Source organism: Suricata suricatta, chromosome 1 (assembly GCF_006229205.1).
Source record: "Suricata suricatta isolate VVHF042 chromosome 1, meerkat_22Aug2017_6uvM2_HiC, whole genome shotgun sequence".
NCBI classification, from domain to species: Eukaryota; Metazoa; Chordata; class Mammalia; order Carnivora; family Herpestidae; genus Suricata; species Suricata suricatta.
In genome coordinates this window covers 66583451-66602581 of record NC_043700.1, presented here as the reverse complement: position 1 = coordinate 66602581, position 19131 = coordinate 66583451, and the positions used below count along the sequence as shown (strand labels likewise).

The 19131-nt window shown below is 42.0% G+C and overlaps 1 protein-coding gene across 2 annotated transcripts in view; it reads right to left on the bottom strand.

The window, feature by feature from the left end:
- Positions 1 to 19078, bottom strand: part of PDGFC (platelet derived growth factor C) — a 199844-nt gene extending 180766 nt beyond the window's left edge. For both annotated transcript variants that reach the window (XM_029939734.1, XM_029939744.1), the window contains exon 1: positions 18374 to 19078. In XM_029939734.1, the coding sequence (XP_029795594.1) occupies positions 18374 to 18491 (118 nt within the window). In that variant the 5' untranslated portion in view covers positions 18492 to 19078. The remainder of the gene's footprint in view (positions 1 to 18373) is intronic.
- Positions 19079 to 19131: the final 53 nt, after the last annotated feature.

Sequence of the window (19131 nt, the reverse complement as noted above, 5' to 3'; positions counted from 1 at the left end):
CTCTCAGTAACCGATGCATCTAACTCCCCCAGGACAGGATCCAAGAATACTAGGATACAACAGCCGGAATACACTGTATATAGAAGCACAAAGCCAGTCTTCAACCTTGCTGTCTGCCAACCCTGCTGATTCCTGAAGACTTCAAAATGAATGTAAGCGAAGACAATTCACTCTCCCTCACAGAGACAAATACAATGAATATGAAAATAAACAGACTGGTCTCTGAGAGTCTTGAACAACTGTATTGCCTTAAATCTTACTGAGAAACATGGGCATAACCCTGTGCAGTCTGGGTACCGTACATTTGTAGATAGCAGAGGGTATGGTTTTAATTTGGTTGTGACACCATAAATATTGGCATACTGAACATGTGCTTACTGCCATGAATTCTGAACTCTCTCTCTCCAGGGGCTGCTTCTGTTTTGTTCACATGCCAGAACTAAGGACTACTTGCCCATAATCTCATATGATCAGAGCTGAGAAAATCAACCTTACTTCCAAGGGAAAAAAAATACATCCTTTGAGTGATTTTTTGAAATAATGACTTTTTCAAGATTTTTGCTTTCCAGGGGATAAATCACAGTTGTCAATCTCAAAACCCCAAAGCAAAGAAAAGGAAAAGCAAACTGAAAATAAGAAAGCACATGAGGATAAATCTCACATTTACTAGAAAGAACAGGAGGAAGAAACAATTTAAAACAAAAATAAGTTCAAGCTATTGAAAACGGACTTCTGAGGGTCATGCTTTTCTTAAACTGATTGCAACAAAGGCTATCATAAAGTTCCCTGTTTAAAAATAATTTTCCTGGAAATGATACATTTCTTTTTCTTGTTGAGGAAATAACATTCTAAGCAGTCATCACTATAATTTTGCTAATAATGTTCTTTGTACATTTATTTTACTCAGTCTAAGCAGAAAGACTAAGAGACCTTCCAGTGTGTCCCCTTTTAGTTCCTCAAAATGAAGCCAGACATCAGTCACATCCCTTGGTTGTGAAATAAAGCATATGACCCCTTTAGAGCCTATCAGTGATGACCTGTGAGACCAGATGTCAACACAACAGAACCGGCTGCGTTGGGTCTAAGTGGGCTGTTTTCACTTCACTTAAAAAATCTACATCTAAGAAGACACTAAGCTACAGATCATTTAACATTGTACTCTCTGACACTTGAAAATGATGGAAGAAAAGATACACACAGAACTAGAATTTAAGGCAGAACATGGTGCATTCTGAATACTCTGGCAGTTTAGAATATGCCAGACTAGAGAAACACAAAGGCTTTGTAGAGGCAACACCAGTAGGTCTGGACCTTGAATACACATAGGCTTTGAACTTAGAGTAAAGGAGGGATGAAGTTACCTGATGGTTACCCTTCCAATCCCCCACGGGCAGTAACTGGTACATTGCTCATTATTTGATATCTAAACTATTGCCAGTGCCTTTCAACTGGTATCCTTGTCCCTTGCTTCTCTGTATTTTACAATCATCCTGATTTGCTTTTTTTTCTTTTTTGAAAGAAAAAAAAAAAAAAACAAGCCTAAATCAGATCATTTGATGGACAGTTACTGATCGGTTACAGATTTAGGAATACAAAAATGGGGGGGGGGAAAGACAGACCACTACCTCTGGGCCCTGGTGCAGAAACCATGCAGCCTTCTCCCTAGAACCTCGATCGTGATTTCTAAACATGCTCCTGAGTATGTCACACAGAGTCCTTCACAACCAATGAGTACTTTTTTCAATCTTACTCCCACCAAACAGATGAGTTTTCAATAGACTTCATGCCTTCTTACAAGTCTATGCCTTCTGCTTAGAACCGCCTTCCTTTCTAGAGGACTATCCTTCAAGACCCAGCTTAAGAGAAGGCCTCATGAGAAGTCACTCCCGACCAGGATACAGAACACCTCTGGGCTCCTTCAACATTGTAAGCGTATCTCCTATCTCTAGTGCAGGAAAAGCCACATTCGATTGTCAATATCTAGGACTCAAAAATCTGCCGTTTTTGTTATCTGTTTTCAGAATGTGCCATGGTAACTAGAACACAAGGCACATGATGTGTTTTGGACTGAATTGACTTCTGAGTAAAAAGAGTTGCAAGAGCAGAGGCATAGAGTCATCTCTGTGGTGAGCAGAGATCAGCTCTGTGCAATCTTTTTACTGGAAAGATTGAGATGAGATCACAGCAGACCTTGAGAACTCCCAGGCAGGCCCTTGTTACTCAAAGTTTGGTCCTCAGCCCAGCAGCAGCAGCAGCAGCAGCAGCAGCAGCATCTGGAAGCTTGCTACAATGCAAATTCTCTGGCCCCACCAACAACCTACAAAATCAGAACCTGCCTTTTAATAAGGTCCCCAGCTCAAGAGTACATACGTTCAAGTTTGAGAAGCCCAGTCGGAATCAAGTCTGACTCTTGATTCTGGCTCAGGAGGTAATCTCACAGTACACGAGTTTGAGCCCTGCATCAGGCTCTATGCTGATGGCATGGAACCTCCTTGGTATTAACTCTCTCTCTCTGTGCCTCCCTCTCTCTCTCAAAATAAATAAACATATAAAAATAAAATTTCAAAAAAAAAAAGTGTGAGAACACTGAGTAAACACAGAGCTTTACTACAGGATGGTTATTCTGCATCAGTCTCTTATATATGATCCAAATGGGGAGCTTCTTAAGGAAGAATAAAGACATTTATGCAACAGTTTAGGTGACCAGCTCCTGACCAGGGGTGATGACAGGGAAAATGCAGAAATTACAAATATAACATAATTCCTTTACTCAAAAACAGCAATGTTTTCATTCATTAGCTTGACAATGATTCCGTGCATGTTTAATGTACCGTATTCCACATTTTAAAGGTTTGTGAAGGAATCCTATTTAAGCAGAACAGAGACTTCATTTGAAGTGGCATTCTCAGATTTGGACTCCTGAAAGCAAGCCCAGGTACGAGACAAAGGGAGTCCTGGAAACCTATGGGTAACTGGATTCTAGAATGGATGGCCTGAGGGGGCAACGGGATAGGCACAGCGACAGGAAGACATTCAAAGGAAATGGCCAGGACCTGCTCTGTGAAGGTGGAATCCCTCAGACACGACTCTTGTCTCCTCCCTGCCAGCTCTTTTCCCAGAAGCTCCACTCAGCAGCAGGCCTGGGAAGGTAGTGAAGACATCGGGAGTTTTAACTTCTAAAGGCCTGGCCAATCTTACTTCTAAATCATAAGGTGTTTACGTTTGAAATCACTCTCAAACTCAGTATCTCTTAAGGGTGAGTTGAAAAACCATGTCCTTTTTTTTTTTTAATGTTTGTTTATTTTTGAGAGAGAAAGAACACAGGGAGGGGAAGATAGAGAGAGAGGGAGATACAGTATTAGAAGCAGGCTCCAGGCTCCAAGCTGTCAGAACAGAGCCTGATGCAGAGCTGGAGCCCACAGACTGTGAGATCATGACCTGAGCCGAAGTTGGAGGCTCAACCGACTGAGCCACCCAGGGGCCCCTGAAAAACCATGACTTGGAGAAATATCCATACTGCAACAGGGGAAGATTTCCCCTGCACAGTAAAATTCAGGAAGAGCAAAAATAGAGTTGCATTTTTTATCAAGACTCAATCAATAGTCATGATTATTCAACAAACCAGTTCCATGTCTGTGTTGTCAATGGGTATAGGAACATAAACGATTCCCCATGACGGAAGCACACACAGTCCTCAGCACACAGCCGCTCTGGGGAGTGTGTATTACCCACACAGAGGTATAGTCTTCTCTTGAGCAAACATAGTCATGAGTTGAACTCACCCCCAACAGGTTTCTGTGTAGCCTTAACAGCTGTTAAACAATAACAACAACAACAACAACAACAACAACAACAACAAACCACCTGCGAGCTGCTTGCAAGAGAGGCTTAGAGCTTCCGCAGCAGAGATCCCAGAGGCCTGCAGGGGTTTCCCTCCCCCATCCTTTTATGATTTTTGAGGGCACACTTTTAAAGGCATCAGCACCAGAAAGATAAAGTAAGGGGCAGTAAGTGGTCTTTTGGTTTGCATGTCCACGATTGTTTTTAGATCTCTGCAGCTCTGTAACAGCTTAAAAGTCTTGACTCAGCCTGGTTTAGATGCATCATTTTAACACACATTCTTCCACATGTCACTCCGTTCCCCATAACTACCTACTACATATGACGCTAACTCCGGCCACTGCACTCATAAATCTCTGCCTACCAGCCCCCCTCCTTCCTCCATCTCATATGCCCAAACTTACCAAAACTTATGGGTAACTAATGCGTTCTCCTCTTGGTGTACTGACCAAGCCAAAACATCTATTTTGCTATCTTGTCTCTCATATCATTGATCCTTCTACTTCAGACACCAGGCAGGACTAAAGTGTCTCCACAGGGGTTGACCTGACAATGCAGCCAGGGAACCTTCAGTACAATTCCTCCTGCATCTCTTCTCACTTGGTCAAAATTTGCTTAAGGCTCACTTCCTCCAAATTTAATTCCTTCTTCTCTGCCGGGTATGCTCAGTTCTTTCTGCAATAACCTGACATGCTGCCCGGTGCTCTGCGGTCATTTCTCCTGTGTTCCATCAGCAACAGCACCGACAATTTCCAGCCCAGAAATCTTATCTCTCGTTACACATTCGACCTTTTTGGTCTCCTCTGGATCTCTCTCTCACTCACCAAACAAGTCAAACAAACGTGTTTCTTTCCTCTTTCTTTCTCTCCATTGTGGAACCACTTCAATACCTCCTTCCCTCCATCACTAAACTTCCCCAAAAGTCTTAAACATTTTATGCCTAACTTCTTCATTTTAGTCCATAACGATTCTTCCTCCCACATTCATACCCCACGTTACATTGAAGGAGTTTTTTGTCCTTGTTTCTGCTTTTTTGTTCAACACTGAAAAATCAGTGGCTGCTTAATTCATTGATCTTCATTTTCTTGACTCTCTGTTGTATTTTAGACTGTAAGCCAATTTCTTTGAGTTTCCTCTCTCCTTCCTTGGCACCCTCCTCTATCTGCCGGAAGGCTTCTTATTCTTCTTTTAATTGTTTTTTCTCCCCCACCACCACCTCTCTCTTTTCTCTCATTTCTCTCTCAGGCCTTTTTTTCCCCTTCACTGCCTCCTCTTCATGGCTTGGGGCCACAAATGTGAAATTTCCTTTTTCTTCTGTGTTCCTCTTTTTTCAGCAACCTTTACCAGGAGTGAAAACTATCCACCAGGACTCAGACTTCATCATAATTTGGCTGCCTGAATAGCTGGTGAGAAGGCCAATAGTAGAGTTTACAATAAAGCACAGAGAATTGCTCTCCTAACTATTAGAACAGAAGTAGTACCTCAGTGTCCCTCCTTTAGTGGTTCTTATTTCTTTTTTTTTTAATTTTTTTATGTTTATTTATTTTTGGAGGGCAGAGAGAGCGTGCATGAGCATGAGCAGGGGAGGGTCAGAGAGAGAGGAAGACAAAGAATCCAAAGCAGGCTCCAGACTCTGAGCTGTCAGCATGGAACCCGGTGTGGGGCTCAAACTCACTAAACAGGAAATCATGACCTGAGCCGAAGTAACATGCTTAACTGACTGTGCCACCCAGGAGCCCCTAGGGCTTCTTACTTCCAGGCACTTGACCACTGAATCTACTTCTGAGGTCTCAGTCTGAGGAAACACCACTGGACTGACTGCATGGACTTCCCGGACTCCTTTTTCATATTTATAGCAGGGTTGCATCTCCTAAAATCCGCCCTACTGTACCTTCAATTCCGCACACACACAGCCACTCATCTTCCAAGGCACCTTTGCTCAAAATAGAGTCTCCCCTGACAACTCTCTTAGGTGGTTTCTAATGGCTCTGCTGTAAGTAAGTTTGCTTTTCCCTCAATTCCCACCCAACACTGTATTTTATTCTGTATTACAGCTGGCTATGTCTTATCTCTCCATTTCACTACAAACTACTTGAAGGCAGCAACTAAATCCAAGTCAGTATCACACCTCTCACAAAGCCTCACAGTTCCAGGCAGGTACTGGTGTCACTTTGTGGTATTCACCTTGGTTTGATGAGATTTTATTTATGTAGTATACAATCACACGGAACTCTGTGCTACCTAAAAGTGGTAGATAACTAAGTAGATAACTAAGGCAAAAAGATGTGAATTGTTGTTTTTAAGGTTACATAGAATCCAATTTAAAGGCAGAGCCTAGGTTTCCCATAGACTTAAGGCCATCTAGTTCTAAGTTAGTCATTAAAAAAAAGAAAAAGAAAAACAGAAAGGAAAAAGCAAGTCACAAATTACAGAGAAACTATAATATCCACCATTGTCCCTTGTTTTTTAAGGCTTATGAACCTGGAGCAGTGATTTCCGCTGCCAAACGTCCAGCGGTAACACTTAAAAGTTGCCAGTATGGTATGATGCCATCAGTTTTTAAAACTTAGAAAGGCTCATTGATTTTCACCGAGGTTTGTTACACAATCTACTTCCTTTAAGGCCAAGTGAGCCAACCCTGATTGAGAGAAGTTGAAGAATGAATAAATGTTATGGTATCAACACAGAAATTATTTAGCTTCCTTTCCTCACTTCAGTTTCCAAATTTATTGCTGGCTGCCACTGCCACTAATCACCACCACCGATGTACAGCGCCACACTTTCTTAGATTCCTGCCTGCCCTCCTCACACTGCTGGTCGGCTCTGGCGCACCCCTCAGGCCCATTTCAGAGAAGGTAAATAAATACCCTAAGGTAAGGAAGTGGCTCTCTAAAGCGAGACAACTTGGGAGAGGCTCTTCTTTTTTTTTTTTTAACCTATGTCTCAAGTAAAACAAATGAATGTCACGGTAGGTGGGTTATAATAGCGGTTTTATTACACGATTGGCAGAGTTACAATAATTGTAAATCATAACTGTTGTTGGATTTCCACTTTACATAGTCGTAGTTATGAGTCTGCTCATGTAAGCCAGCACAATTATTTTACAATTAGTTTAGACATGTCTGAGCCCAGGAGGAAAATTTCAATTTCAATCATCTTATTTTCCTTGAACAGAACCCAGTGCTACCAAAAATCAGGTCAATTCACAACTTTTCACACATGCGTTTCTAAGCATTTTCCAAAGCTGAACAAACTTATACATGCAAATAGCTCAAAATCTTGAGTATGTTTTCAAACTACAGTCTAAAAGAGCAATAAAGGAATTCCATGCACTAAAGAAAAACAAGCAAATAAATATAAGCTTGGAACCTCACTTTCAGAATAGAACATGGTCAGGATCCTATAAAGCCTAATACACACCCCTGCATTTGGATTGCAAATCTATCACTTAAAACATCTAGTAAATGACCCAATTTGTTTACATGGCCCCGTGCCTTTTTACAGCCCTTCCATAAAGAAGTTACTACATCCATTCCCTTTATTTTGTTTAAGAGTGTTTGAATGAGCCCCAGAACCACAGGCCAGTTAAACAAGCTCCCCTTGGATGGACCTGGTCTCATATAATTCGCCACTACCGGGGAAGTTTTCAAAACAATGTTTGTAATTTGGAAACACCACACATCCCCATACACCAAAAGTATTTCCTGTGCTTTCTGCAGTTTGAAATGTTCACCAGATATATTAAAGAAGTCCTATTTTTTTTTTTCATTTTTCCAAGTAAAAGTGTGGCATTTGCACTTCTTCCAGAAGATTTGCACCTCGGAGTGTTCCGCTTGGGTAGGCTGGTCATTCAGAAATGACTGTGAAGGAAGATGGCAGGAAAATGTGAAAGCCACACACCCTAATTGATTTCCTAGGATGTAAATGTGATTTCTAAAAGGAAACCATTTTAAAGCAGTTAGTTTAATAGGGTACCCAACTGATGCTATTAAAAGTAATCAGTGTAGATTAAAGATAAATTTTACAGCAGGAAAGAAAAGCTTTTTTTAAAAAAACATCAACATAGAGATCATTTGATTCCTAATTTTACATTCTTACTCTTGGTTATAAACCTCAAGCCTGCTAATATTCACATGAAAACAGATTAAAACGACTTTTTCGAGGTTTAGCATTCATCATTTAAGAATCTAGACTCTGTCATCATCTCTCAATATCTGAGCGAGTTTTGACCTGGGAAACACCTGCTATTTTTAGACTGTTGATTTCTCCAGAAACAGTAAAACTGTTTTGACTGCTGTGAGCAACACAAAGTAAAGACAGAGCTGAGCCATCATATATATCTCCAATATACATCAAACTGTATCTGAAACCATAAAAACACTATGAGGTCTGGTCCCTTGTTTTTTGTAGAAGCAATTCATTTTCATGTAGACCTCCAGAAAGAGTGTACTTCTGTTTATAAATAAAAGTAAAGTCGTGACAAAATGCATCCTTCCAGAGACAGTGCTACTTATTAAATAGGAAGCATCCCCAATACCTTTTATTACCTACGACATAAACGTATTTCCAGTGGAAGAAATCTGCCTCTAGCACATTCTCGTTTTATAGTGTTTACATATCCAAAAATCACTATGAGAAATAAAGCTGAATCTGATCTGTCCTCTGAATGGGTAATCCGACTGTAAATCTCACCCTTGCAAGAAGAACTCTTTAGTATGCACTTCCACAGAGCAATATGAAAATCTCAGAAGCTCCTGTGTTTTCCTGGGTTCCTCCACAATGTGCCTACCTCAGGCTTACCGCTCAGGCTTAAAGTATGATAAATCAGAAGTGATGAACATTACAGGTTCCCCTTATTCCCAGACCCAGTAAGAGATTTCCAGGAAGGAAGTGAATATTTCATTCTACTCATTTTGTTCACATCCTAATCACATTTTAAGCACATGTTCCTTCTTAGCACACTGATTTTAAATATCGCCTGATGCCATAGAAAAAGAAATTATAATGTTTTAATGACTCCCAATTTGCATATCTAATCACCTCAGACTATGAATGTGAGGGTGGCAGTATGGGAAACAAGCCGTGATTTATTCCTTAGTGGAAAAAAAAAAGGATTAAGTAATACGACTCTTTAAAAGACAGATGTCCTTATAAATACCCAGCAAAAATTACTGCCAGAAACAACAGGAGATAAGCACCACGTAAGTCCAACTTCTGTTGTTAATGGTTTCTGATCTCTGTAGTGACTCAAAAGGCAGGTGCAATGGCCAGCTGGGCATATTTAAGTGCGGAAGCATATCTCCATACTGCAAACACTGTACAGCCTAAAATAGTATCTACTCACAAGCGAGGCTTTCCTAGAATGCAAATAGCACAGCTTCAAAAAAAAATGGCATGGCGTCTAGAAAGCACATCCACCAAGATAACTCATTCTTGTCAAGTCCTTAACTACCACAAAATATTTCTAGCGCTGTATACAAGGGACCAGAGGAACCTCACTAGAGAAGGTAGAGTAGACGCACAGGAGTTAATTTTCTACAAAACTCGACAGCCCTTCCCTGAAAAGCGTTAGGGCTGTTTTCTCTGCTTCTTGCAACACAATGGCTTCATTACACTAATTCGGTGTGCTGGAAGATGCCTTCCTTTTACCACAATCTCAGGATCCCTCACCCAACCTCATTCTGCATGCCATCCGTTTTGTGAATCAAGTGTGAAAATAGTTCTTTGTTTGCAGAAAGAAGGCAATAGAAAGTAATGTGGACACAGGCTTAGCTTATTTGGGTGTAATGGAGGCTGTACAGCCTGCCCTTACAACCAACTCTGAACATCCAAAGGTGCTTAATGACGGGGAGAAAGTTCCACCAAGCAGCAGCCAGCTATGCACGCCAAAGCAGAACTCTGCTACTCCACGTCTGCTTAGAAAGTGCCTGAAACAGCGAGACCACCTTTTGCGATTTGTGTGGTGCAAACTCTGCAGGAAGTTCACATTGCAAACAGCATCAGGGCCTCTGAGTGCATCAACCCAGGACACCTTTGCACTTTTTGCTTGCATCTACTCATATTCAACACCAGATTCTTCCTGCCTCCCACACACGATATGCCTTTTGAGGCCTGTCTTCTTTTGCAGAAGCTGTTCCCTCACCTAGAATGTTTTCCTCTCTTCGTCTCTCAGATCCCTTTCAAAGTATGTCACCTTACTTGTGGGAACTTTTCTCCCTGCACTTCTCTTCCAGGCGCAATCAACTGCTTTGTCAATCAATGGAGGATTTTTGAAGTGAAATAAAGCATTCTGTGTGCCCATAGACCGTGAGATAAATGAAGGACCTGTCATCCTTCTTGGACAGAGCTCCTCAAGGGCAGAACCACCTTATTCTTTGTGCACCCAGCGCCTAGTGCAGGGTTTAGCCAAGAGAAGATGCTTATAAATATGTGCTGAATAAAAACAATGTTCTAATAAAACATTAGACCATTTAACTCATGAAGGAAGAAGCATGTGACTCAGAGTCCTGGGCTTGGAGTCAGACGCGAGTGCAAACATTTACCAGCTATGACCCCTTGGCTAGGCTACTTGGCTAGTGAAACCTTGGTGTTTTCCTCATACCCCAGGGGGAGGTTATAAAGGTAAGCTGTCTACCGCCTACAAACTTTGAGCCCAAGTGCAGCAACTAACAAGCACTCATAGGGTGTCATTAAGCATTACAAAACCAGGGACCCACCGGGAGATCTTCTGACCCATCTCCCCACACACACAAAACGCATCCAAATACTGCCCTTCCTTTGGCTCTCCTGACAGCTCTTACTGTGGTCTTATCAGGACACAGCGCACATAGTAACAGTGCAAATCTATACCCCTGCTTTTAGTAACATCAATGTGCCTCATGCTATTTGGGGATGTTTGTTTCCCTCAGAAAAATGGGCCTTCCATTTTCCACTCCCTGCAACAACCTAATACACACCCCATTTGATTGAAAAATGGCTCAACTGCTATCTGATACAGTAAGAGCCAAGTACAAAAAAATCGTGGCTTGAAAGTAAAAGAGTTAATTAAGCCTAACACCAAGAAAGCAAAATTAGTGGGGCCCGTCCGGCAAAGATGGTGTGGCTTAGACAAAAGTCAAATATCCAGGGAGGAAGCTGTTCAGTCAGCAGGGGACTGGCAATAACTGCCTGAAGACGGCAAATGAAATCTAAAGTGAAGTCAGATAACAGAATTGGCTCAGCTCGATTTAAAATGTCTTCTTGTACCTGCTGGGCTGAGCACTGGGTGTTATATGGAAACCAGCATGACAATAAACTATAATGTTAAAAAAAGTACAAAAATAAATAAATAAATAAACAAATAAATACGTAAATAACATGTATTCTCACGAAGCAAAAGACAAAATGAGATAATACTACCCAAAAAAATCACTCCTAATAACTTGACTGTAATGATAAATGTAATTAGTACAACTCCTCTTTATAATTTTTAGCTCCTTTTGTTCTCAGATTTAGAAATTTTACAGTCAAAATTTTGGTCATTTAATCTTATTTTAGACAAGCCATTCAAGTCCGCACCTATGAATTTATTTCCTGACGTTCCTGACATTCAAGAGAAATTTGAACCTTGGAATAGAATATTCTATATATTATAAGGGAAATAAAAATAAGGTCACTCATTAAATCCATTCAAAAGAATAACAGGTTGTGCTTTCTAGAGCCTGCTACGCCATGCTTGTTTACTCATGCCCACGGTGCTTGAATCCTGCTAAATGAAACGCTCAAAATTATTGTTTAAAAAGAATCTCCCTTGTGGAATCAAGATTCAAATGTCAAGCATCCTCTTCATCACCAATTAAGAAACCAAAATATTGAAATAAACGTCCATGGATCTAATACACCGACTTAAAATGAAGTCTTGACTTGTAATAGTAACAATTCTAAATGTAGTATTTCAAGTTATTTGCCAAACTGTCAGAGTTCTACCCCAACAGAAATACTGTGCCATATACCAGCCAGACTATCTGTTACATTTAATTAATGTGATTATTTTCAGATTGTTTTCCTTAGTGTTCTTATAAGCTGTGTTTCAAGACCATGAATGTTCCATCTTCCTTCACAACCCACAAACCATGCAATCCCCTAACGTAATAAAGAATGGCTTTTATACAGAGCATCAGAACGTTCAAAGGAGAATCCCATTTGCCCAGCTGGTTCTTTAAAGATGGACAAATATATCACCACATTAGCTGATTAATACTGTTGCACTCAACAGTGACCTTGATTGCGTGACCCTGATTGCGTGACCCTGATTGAGTGACCCTGATTGAGCGACCTCAATGATGACACTTCAGCTCTCCAGGTCTCACTTTACACATAGGTAAGGAGAGCCTCTGGGGATCCTTCTAGTCCTAACGTTCCACACACCATATTTATTGCTGATGTCCAACCTGCACAACTTATCTGTAAGTTACAAGCACAGGATGGAAAGCATACTGCTTTTTTGAGGCATGTCAGTCATCTAAATTTACCATTATTCAGATCCTCAGTCCATTTCACAGCACCCCATCTTCGGAAAACACAGAGAAGAGGAATGCACAGAAATGGCACTTTTAAGAAAGGTACTAGCACCAGTTCTAAGGAAACCTTCCCGCTTGCTTGGTACATGCTCACCTGGTAATAAGATGTATTTACCAAGATTACAAATAGTACTCTGATTGGCATAACCCATCACAACCAATAAATAAACAAGCTTACCTTCCTATGAAAAATGTAAAACAATGTAGAGGTTCCAAGACCAGAAAGACATCTTCAAAGCTGGCCTACTATCAGAGCCAACACCATAGTCTTACTCTAATAAGGCACTACCTCCAGAACCATCCAACAAATATTGAGCACATACTGTATACAACCCCCTGTTCCAGATGCTAAAACTCCAAGCTCCTGAAGACAGCAAGTTAGACAAGGTCCATACTCTCAGGGAACTCATGTACTCGGGGGAGTGGGGGGTGGCTGGGGTACGCTGACAACTACTTAATAAGTAAGAATGAGAAGAGTATCAAAAAGTGATAATAAGCACTATGCAGTCAGTTAACCTTGTTGTGATAGTGAAGGCTGACTAATTCATATTAAGTGGTCAGGAAAAAAACCTCCCTGAAAAAAGTGATCCATTTAATTGAGATGACAGTCTGGGCGTCTGGGTGACTCAGTCGGTTAAGCATCCGACTTTGGCTCAGGTCATGATCTCCTGGTTTCTGGGTTTGAGCCCCGCGTCGGGCTCTGTGCTGACAGCTAGCTCAGAGCCTGGAGCCTGCTTCGGATTGTATGTCTCCCTCTCTCTCTAACCCTCCCCTGCTCACACTCTCTCTGCCTCTCAAAAATAAATAAAACACATAAAAAATTAATTCAGACAACAGTTATGTGCTACCTATCACACACATCTATCAGTGCTGCCCACAGAAACAAGAACAGCCACCTAAGGACTGCAGCCCCACGTCACTGTAGGCCTTGTCCCTATGCCTCCTCTCACTTCCCAGGCCCCGACCCCTGGTGAGGTACAACAAAAGAAGCTGTAAGAAAGAAGCTTTAAAAAGGCCATATCCTTTCCTTACTGGAGGTCTTTCAAGCCTCTGCCTGGCCTCAGCTGCCAAGAGAGGAGAAGAGAGAGGAGTTGGAACTTCAATATGACTGAAATTGTCAGTAGCTAAAGCTGAAAATGGGTAATAATGTGGCAGGCACGGTGATCAATCAGGAGGAGGCCAAGAGGGTTGCAAGAGTATCCTAAGAGTTCCTGAACTATGTCAAATACTAACCTTGTAGTTTCTGATTCACAGATGGTCAGTTTGTCCTAAAAGAGGAGCCCTGGCTCTTTCCCAACCCATTAGAAATATTTCAGTATTTTAACAGTCTGTGTGGTAGTACTGGTGCATACCAAATAAGACTTAACCACCAGAGGTGTCCTCAGGAAATAAGAAAGGGAGATTTACACACACACGCACACACCCCCTACAGTTGGGGGAGGTGGTAGAGAAAAATACCTATGAGTTATATAGAAATGATACAACCTTGTATAGAGATATTCTGGCTACCTGTGGTACTTCCAAAGAAAATCAGAACCATCAAAACTAGACCTAGTGAATAAGAGGACTTTTATGATTTCCCACTTTATTTAACACCAATAGAAACCTATGGGGAAATTTTTAGCAATTTGGGAAACATTTTTATGGGGGGAGGGGAGTATGGACATTATGAATACAAATGAACTGTCTCAATTATTGTCATTATTTACTTAACACTTACCACATTATGATTAGAATTCTATTTCTATAATGAGTGTGCAAGTTTGTAAATGAAGCAGAATTTTAGCACAATAAAGGTTGAAAAGACATGAAGTGGAAAAGAATATAAAAAAGATCAATTAAAAATAAGTGTCAGGAAGGATGAAATAAGAATGGACAAAGCTAAGATTTGGTGTCCAAGAGGAGCTCTCTGAAACGCCACCACTGGGGAACATTTAGGGTCGGATCCTGGTTTCTTTCAACAACTACCTAAAGCTTCCTACAGACCTGGTCACCTTTTACAAGTAAATATAAAATAGTTTAAATGTAAAAGATAACAGTTGGTAGGAGGGAAATGTTACCAAAAAAACAGAATGGGACTTTTTTTGTCACCTATTGTGAAAAACAGTATTCATCATTACATAATGACACTTTATTTCTTCAACTTCCTCAACAGTCTCAAACAGAGCAGAGAACAAGGAGGAAGTTCTCTTAAAAAAAAAAAAAGCCTCTAAACAAAAATGTCACAAAGGTCATGCACTACAACTTATAGACGAACTCACAGGAAGTCCCTTGAGCACTCAGTCAGAGCCTATTTACTCTTGGACACCATTCTAGGGATTGGGATTATTTTCAGCAAAACAGAACTTTGAACGGTACCCTTAAAAGGCTAGGGGCAATAGACACAGCTGTATTAGACACAGGTATATGGCAGGAGGAGGAGGAGCAAGCTGGATCCTTAAAAAAGAAAGAGAGAGTGCGAGAGAGACAGAGAAGCCGTAAGCACAAGATGCATGTACTCAGTTAGGCATCACTAGACAACCACCTGTCCACAGAGTAACTGGCCCCACAGGCCGCAAAAGCTCTTGAGGAAATGAACACATACAATACGAGTTTCATAGGGATATCCCTACCTAATAGAGGCATATTCCAAATCGACACTCAAAACAGTTAAAGAAAATGAGAACAATAAGCACATTTCAGGTCTATGAGTGAATTAAAATCACTTTCCAATGCCACAAAGTGGGTGAGGCCTTACTCCATCAACAACTTTGTGACTGGTGTCTATTTGGGCTAGATGCTAAAGAGAAAGTAAGCTTTGGTTCTGTTCATTTGGGGGATGTATATGATTCCTTCTGCTGCAACTCAGGAAGCCCATCCCAGAACTTGTCAGTTTCACAGTACGTATTCTCCTCTGAGTGCACACAGATATTAGCAATGTTTCCTGTGGTCATTCAAGACGTATAGGACAGGAACCCTATATAAGTCAGTGTTCTTCCTATCTTTTATCTCTGTCTTTAAGTTACATCTGGAGACCCTTGGTTATTACGTGAGACTTCAGGGTTAGAAGTCAGGTTCAAAATGAAGGACACAAAGTAACTCATAATATTGGAGGATAATGCTATTCTCACAGCAAACTGGTAAGAATTGCAAATAGCATGAAGTCAAAAGCCAGGTAACTAATAATAATAGAATACATGACACTGATCCCTTAAAACTAATTTTGAGGCACCTCCATATGATCCAATCTAAATCTAAATATCTGGCATTGGCTATAGCAATCAATTTCCATTTACTTATAACACCTCTTGGGACACCAAGTCAATACTGAAATGAGGCAATCTGGGGATCTGACTGTGTCAACAGTTGAGACTTTAGAATACTGGAGAAAATAGAGTATCATTAGGGAAAGGTCTTTGAAAGCAAGAATGAGTTCCTGTAGTCATAATAAATAGATCAATCTGGACACTGGGCACTTAGACCTTTTGTGAAGGCCTTTCGCAAAATGATGCAAGGCACCCAGTAGACCAATGGCATTTCTATGAGGCATCTCCAGAAAGGTCTGTACTTCCAGAACTGGGAAACCGTCAAAATTGAGAATACCAAGAGGGCAATCAAAAATCAATCATAACTCACTAAGAGGGGTAAAAAATACCCACATAAGGGAACAGAAATTTTGAAACCTAAAAGAAGAAGAAGAAGGAGGAGGAGGAGGAGGAGGAGAAGGAGGAGGAGGAGGAGGAGGAGGGGAAGAAGAAGAAGAAGAAATTTCCAGCAAATGTAGTCACATCCCAGGTATAGCTTCTTTGGCACCTACCTGTTATCCTCAAATCTTGGAACCTTGAAGCACAGAATCAACCTGACCATGTGCAGGAAAATAGCTCTATATTGCCCCCTAGTGCTGGATAGCCTTACTTCTCCTCAGGCTAAATACTACAAGGTGAGTAGTTCCCCTACCTCTTGTTACTTCCTGCTGCCAACCCTCCCAAGAGCTAAACATAGCCCAATCCTCTGCCCACAGATTAGGAAATAGCCAGGCTATTTTTAGCATCATGCAGCTTAGGAATGGAAATGGCCCAGCCTCTGATGGCAACAGAATGTGTGTGGCCTGGCTTAATGAACTCCCCTCTCCTGAGGGTGTGAACCTACTCAGTAAAGTGGCCAATGACCACATGAGAGCTCTGGGCCCCATGACAAAGTGATGATGGTAAGTGGATCACAAGGAAGAATGACAATCAGAGGCACAAGTCGCAAAGGGAATCAGGAAGATGACAGATGCCAGGATAAGCTTGATAAAACAGAAGCAGAAGGAGAAATGATAATGGCACAGGAACAATCAAAAAAATAGAAGACAGAAGCCAGGAATATTGTGCACTGTCAATTTGGAGAAGTTTGTCTAATAATGAACAATATTTTGAACTGGACATTTATTTTACATGAAAAAGAACAAAGGTTGGTCTGATCTGTTTCCTGCCAGGGTACAGCTGGTGCTGGGGCTCCTTTGATCACTTTCCCCCCGTCCTCTGCAGCTCCTGTGATTAGAGATAGATCCCTAGGCTGCCCTTTGATCAGCAGCTCCAGCAGCCTGCAGGTGCCATGTGCCATCACATTAGCAAGTTGTAAGAAGCAACTACATTAACATTGGCCGATAAATGTGATAATGTATATTTACTGCACGTACACCAAATACTAAATCATGTCTACAAAAGCCCCAGAAATTCTTATTTAATCCACCTCTGTACTCTAAAACTTTCTGTGCTTTCTTAAAGATGAACACTTCAGAGAGTTTAAATTCAAAGTTGAACTTTTAAAACACCCCCATACATAAAGAAAAAGTTGCTGTGACTTAAAAATACAGCACACATGATGCTGATTTTCTAGGTATGCTGCTTGCATTCATTTCGCCTGGTTAATAAAGTGACAGCATCCTTGCACTCTGAACTGATGGCATACAAAGCAGTGAAAACATGTACATTTCCTTTCAAATAACACTAAGAGCTACCACTTGTAAACAGGGTATTTAATATTCTAATTTTAGACAGCCTACATTAACATTGCGGTTTCATGTGCAGTATAAAATTTCTATTTACAAAGTATTCTCGAAAATGACTTCATAATGGTAGATCAAGAGAAAAAGAGTTTAGAAATTGAATGATGTAAATCATATGGGGTTCAGAGGCTAAGCAAATTACACACCCTGAAGCTGCCTGGCTTTATGAAAGGAGCCTTTCTCCAGCTCTGTGCAATCCCAGCCCAAGGGAACTTGCATCTGAGAGTTTTCTAAACATTTCAGGTACACTTGAAAGCTGAAAGTAATTCTCATTTCCTATGCAGGATTAAGTCGTTTCCAGCACACACAAAATAGCAGTCATTCACCAACACATATAAAAACACACACCAGAAAGGTAAGGACTTCTGAGTACAAAGGCACATTTAAAAAAAAAAACTCAAGAGAAATACATTTTTAACTCTCCCCCAAAACGTCCACACCGCCTCTTGACCTCTGTATTTCCTATCTGCTTACTGATTAATTGATGCCTTTCCACTTTGAGTGCTTCAATTAATGCGGCTGATAGATTTCCTCAAACACCCCCCTCCCATGGAAAAAAAAAAAAAGCTGAGTTAAAAGTCAAACATGCCAAGACTCATTCATTTTGGATTCATTTTCAGAGGCCGTTCTTGACTTTGTAACTTTGGCAATGTAAGGTTCTGCAAAGTGCGTTTGAACTGACGTTCACAATCGCTCCCAGAATGTCCTCTCCAACGGAGCCAGCAGTGGCACTCACGTTGCCCTGTTACAGCTTTGTGGCAGCTCCCGAAGCTGCAAACTGCACGTAACCTCCTAAAGTCCGTGCCAGTGAACGCAGCGCGCGTTTGCACGGACAGAAAGACGATTATACCCCCGCAGGCTGGTGTACATCACACACTAACGCACAATGCCAACGTAACACACACCGCGAGAAACGAGATGGGGGCGAAAGGGGGGAAAGACTCACCGTTCTGTTCCTTGTTGCTGGAGTACTGGAATTTACTGCTCAGGTTGGACTCAGCCTGAGTCCCGTGTCTCTGGCCGGCCAGGGCAGATGTCAGCAGGAGAAGCCCGAAGAGGAGCATTTGGCTGACTGGGGCGAGAACTCACTCACGGCGGGCACTTTGGAAGCAGCTACTCCTGAGTCTCTTTCACCACCGCCAGGGGAAGGCTGCACTGGGGTGGAAGCGCCGAGCCTGCTCTGGCAGCAGAGAATCGCAGGGTAGTTTCCACATAATCCCATCCAAAACTTTTTCCTAGAGTCCTCTTCTGTGTCTCCAGTTTTTGAAAAGGATCAAAGCAAAACCTGGACCTGAACCAGTTTCCCAAGGTTTAAACAAATCCTGAACTGTGCCGAAGTGGTGGGGGTGGGGGTGAAGGCGAGGGAGGAAAGAGGGGGTGGGGACGCGGGGGAGCCGGGGGAGAGGCGAGAAGTCGCCAGCAAGTTGCTGGGAGCACCTGTCAGTTCGGGGGACAGGACAGAGGCGAAAACTCCAGGGTCGGGCGAAGCCAGCCCCGAAGCCAAGTCGGCGGCGAGCAGTTTCTGATCAATAACAAAGCTGCCAATAGATGCGCTCTCTGGGAGCCCCTCTCCCCCGCCCCACCCCCACCCCCGAAGGGGGAGGGGGAAGAAACGAGGCTAGGGCGCCGCGGCGGGTCCCGGGGGCCGCGGAGCCGGAGCGAGGCCCGGGGTGGGGGGACCCCGGGCGCCGGCGGGGGGAGGCC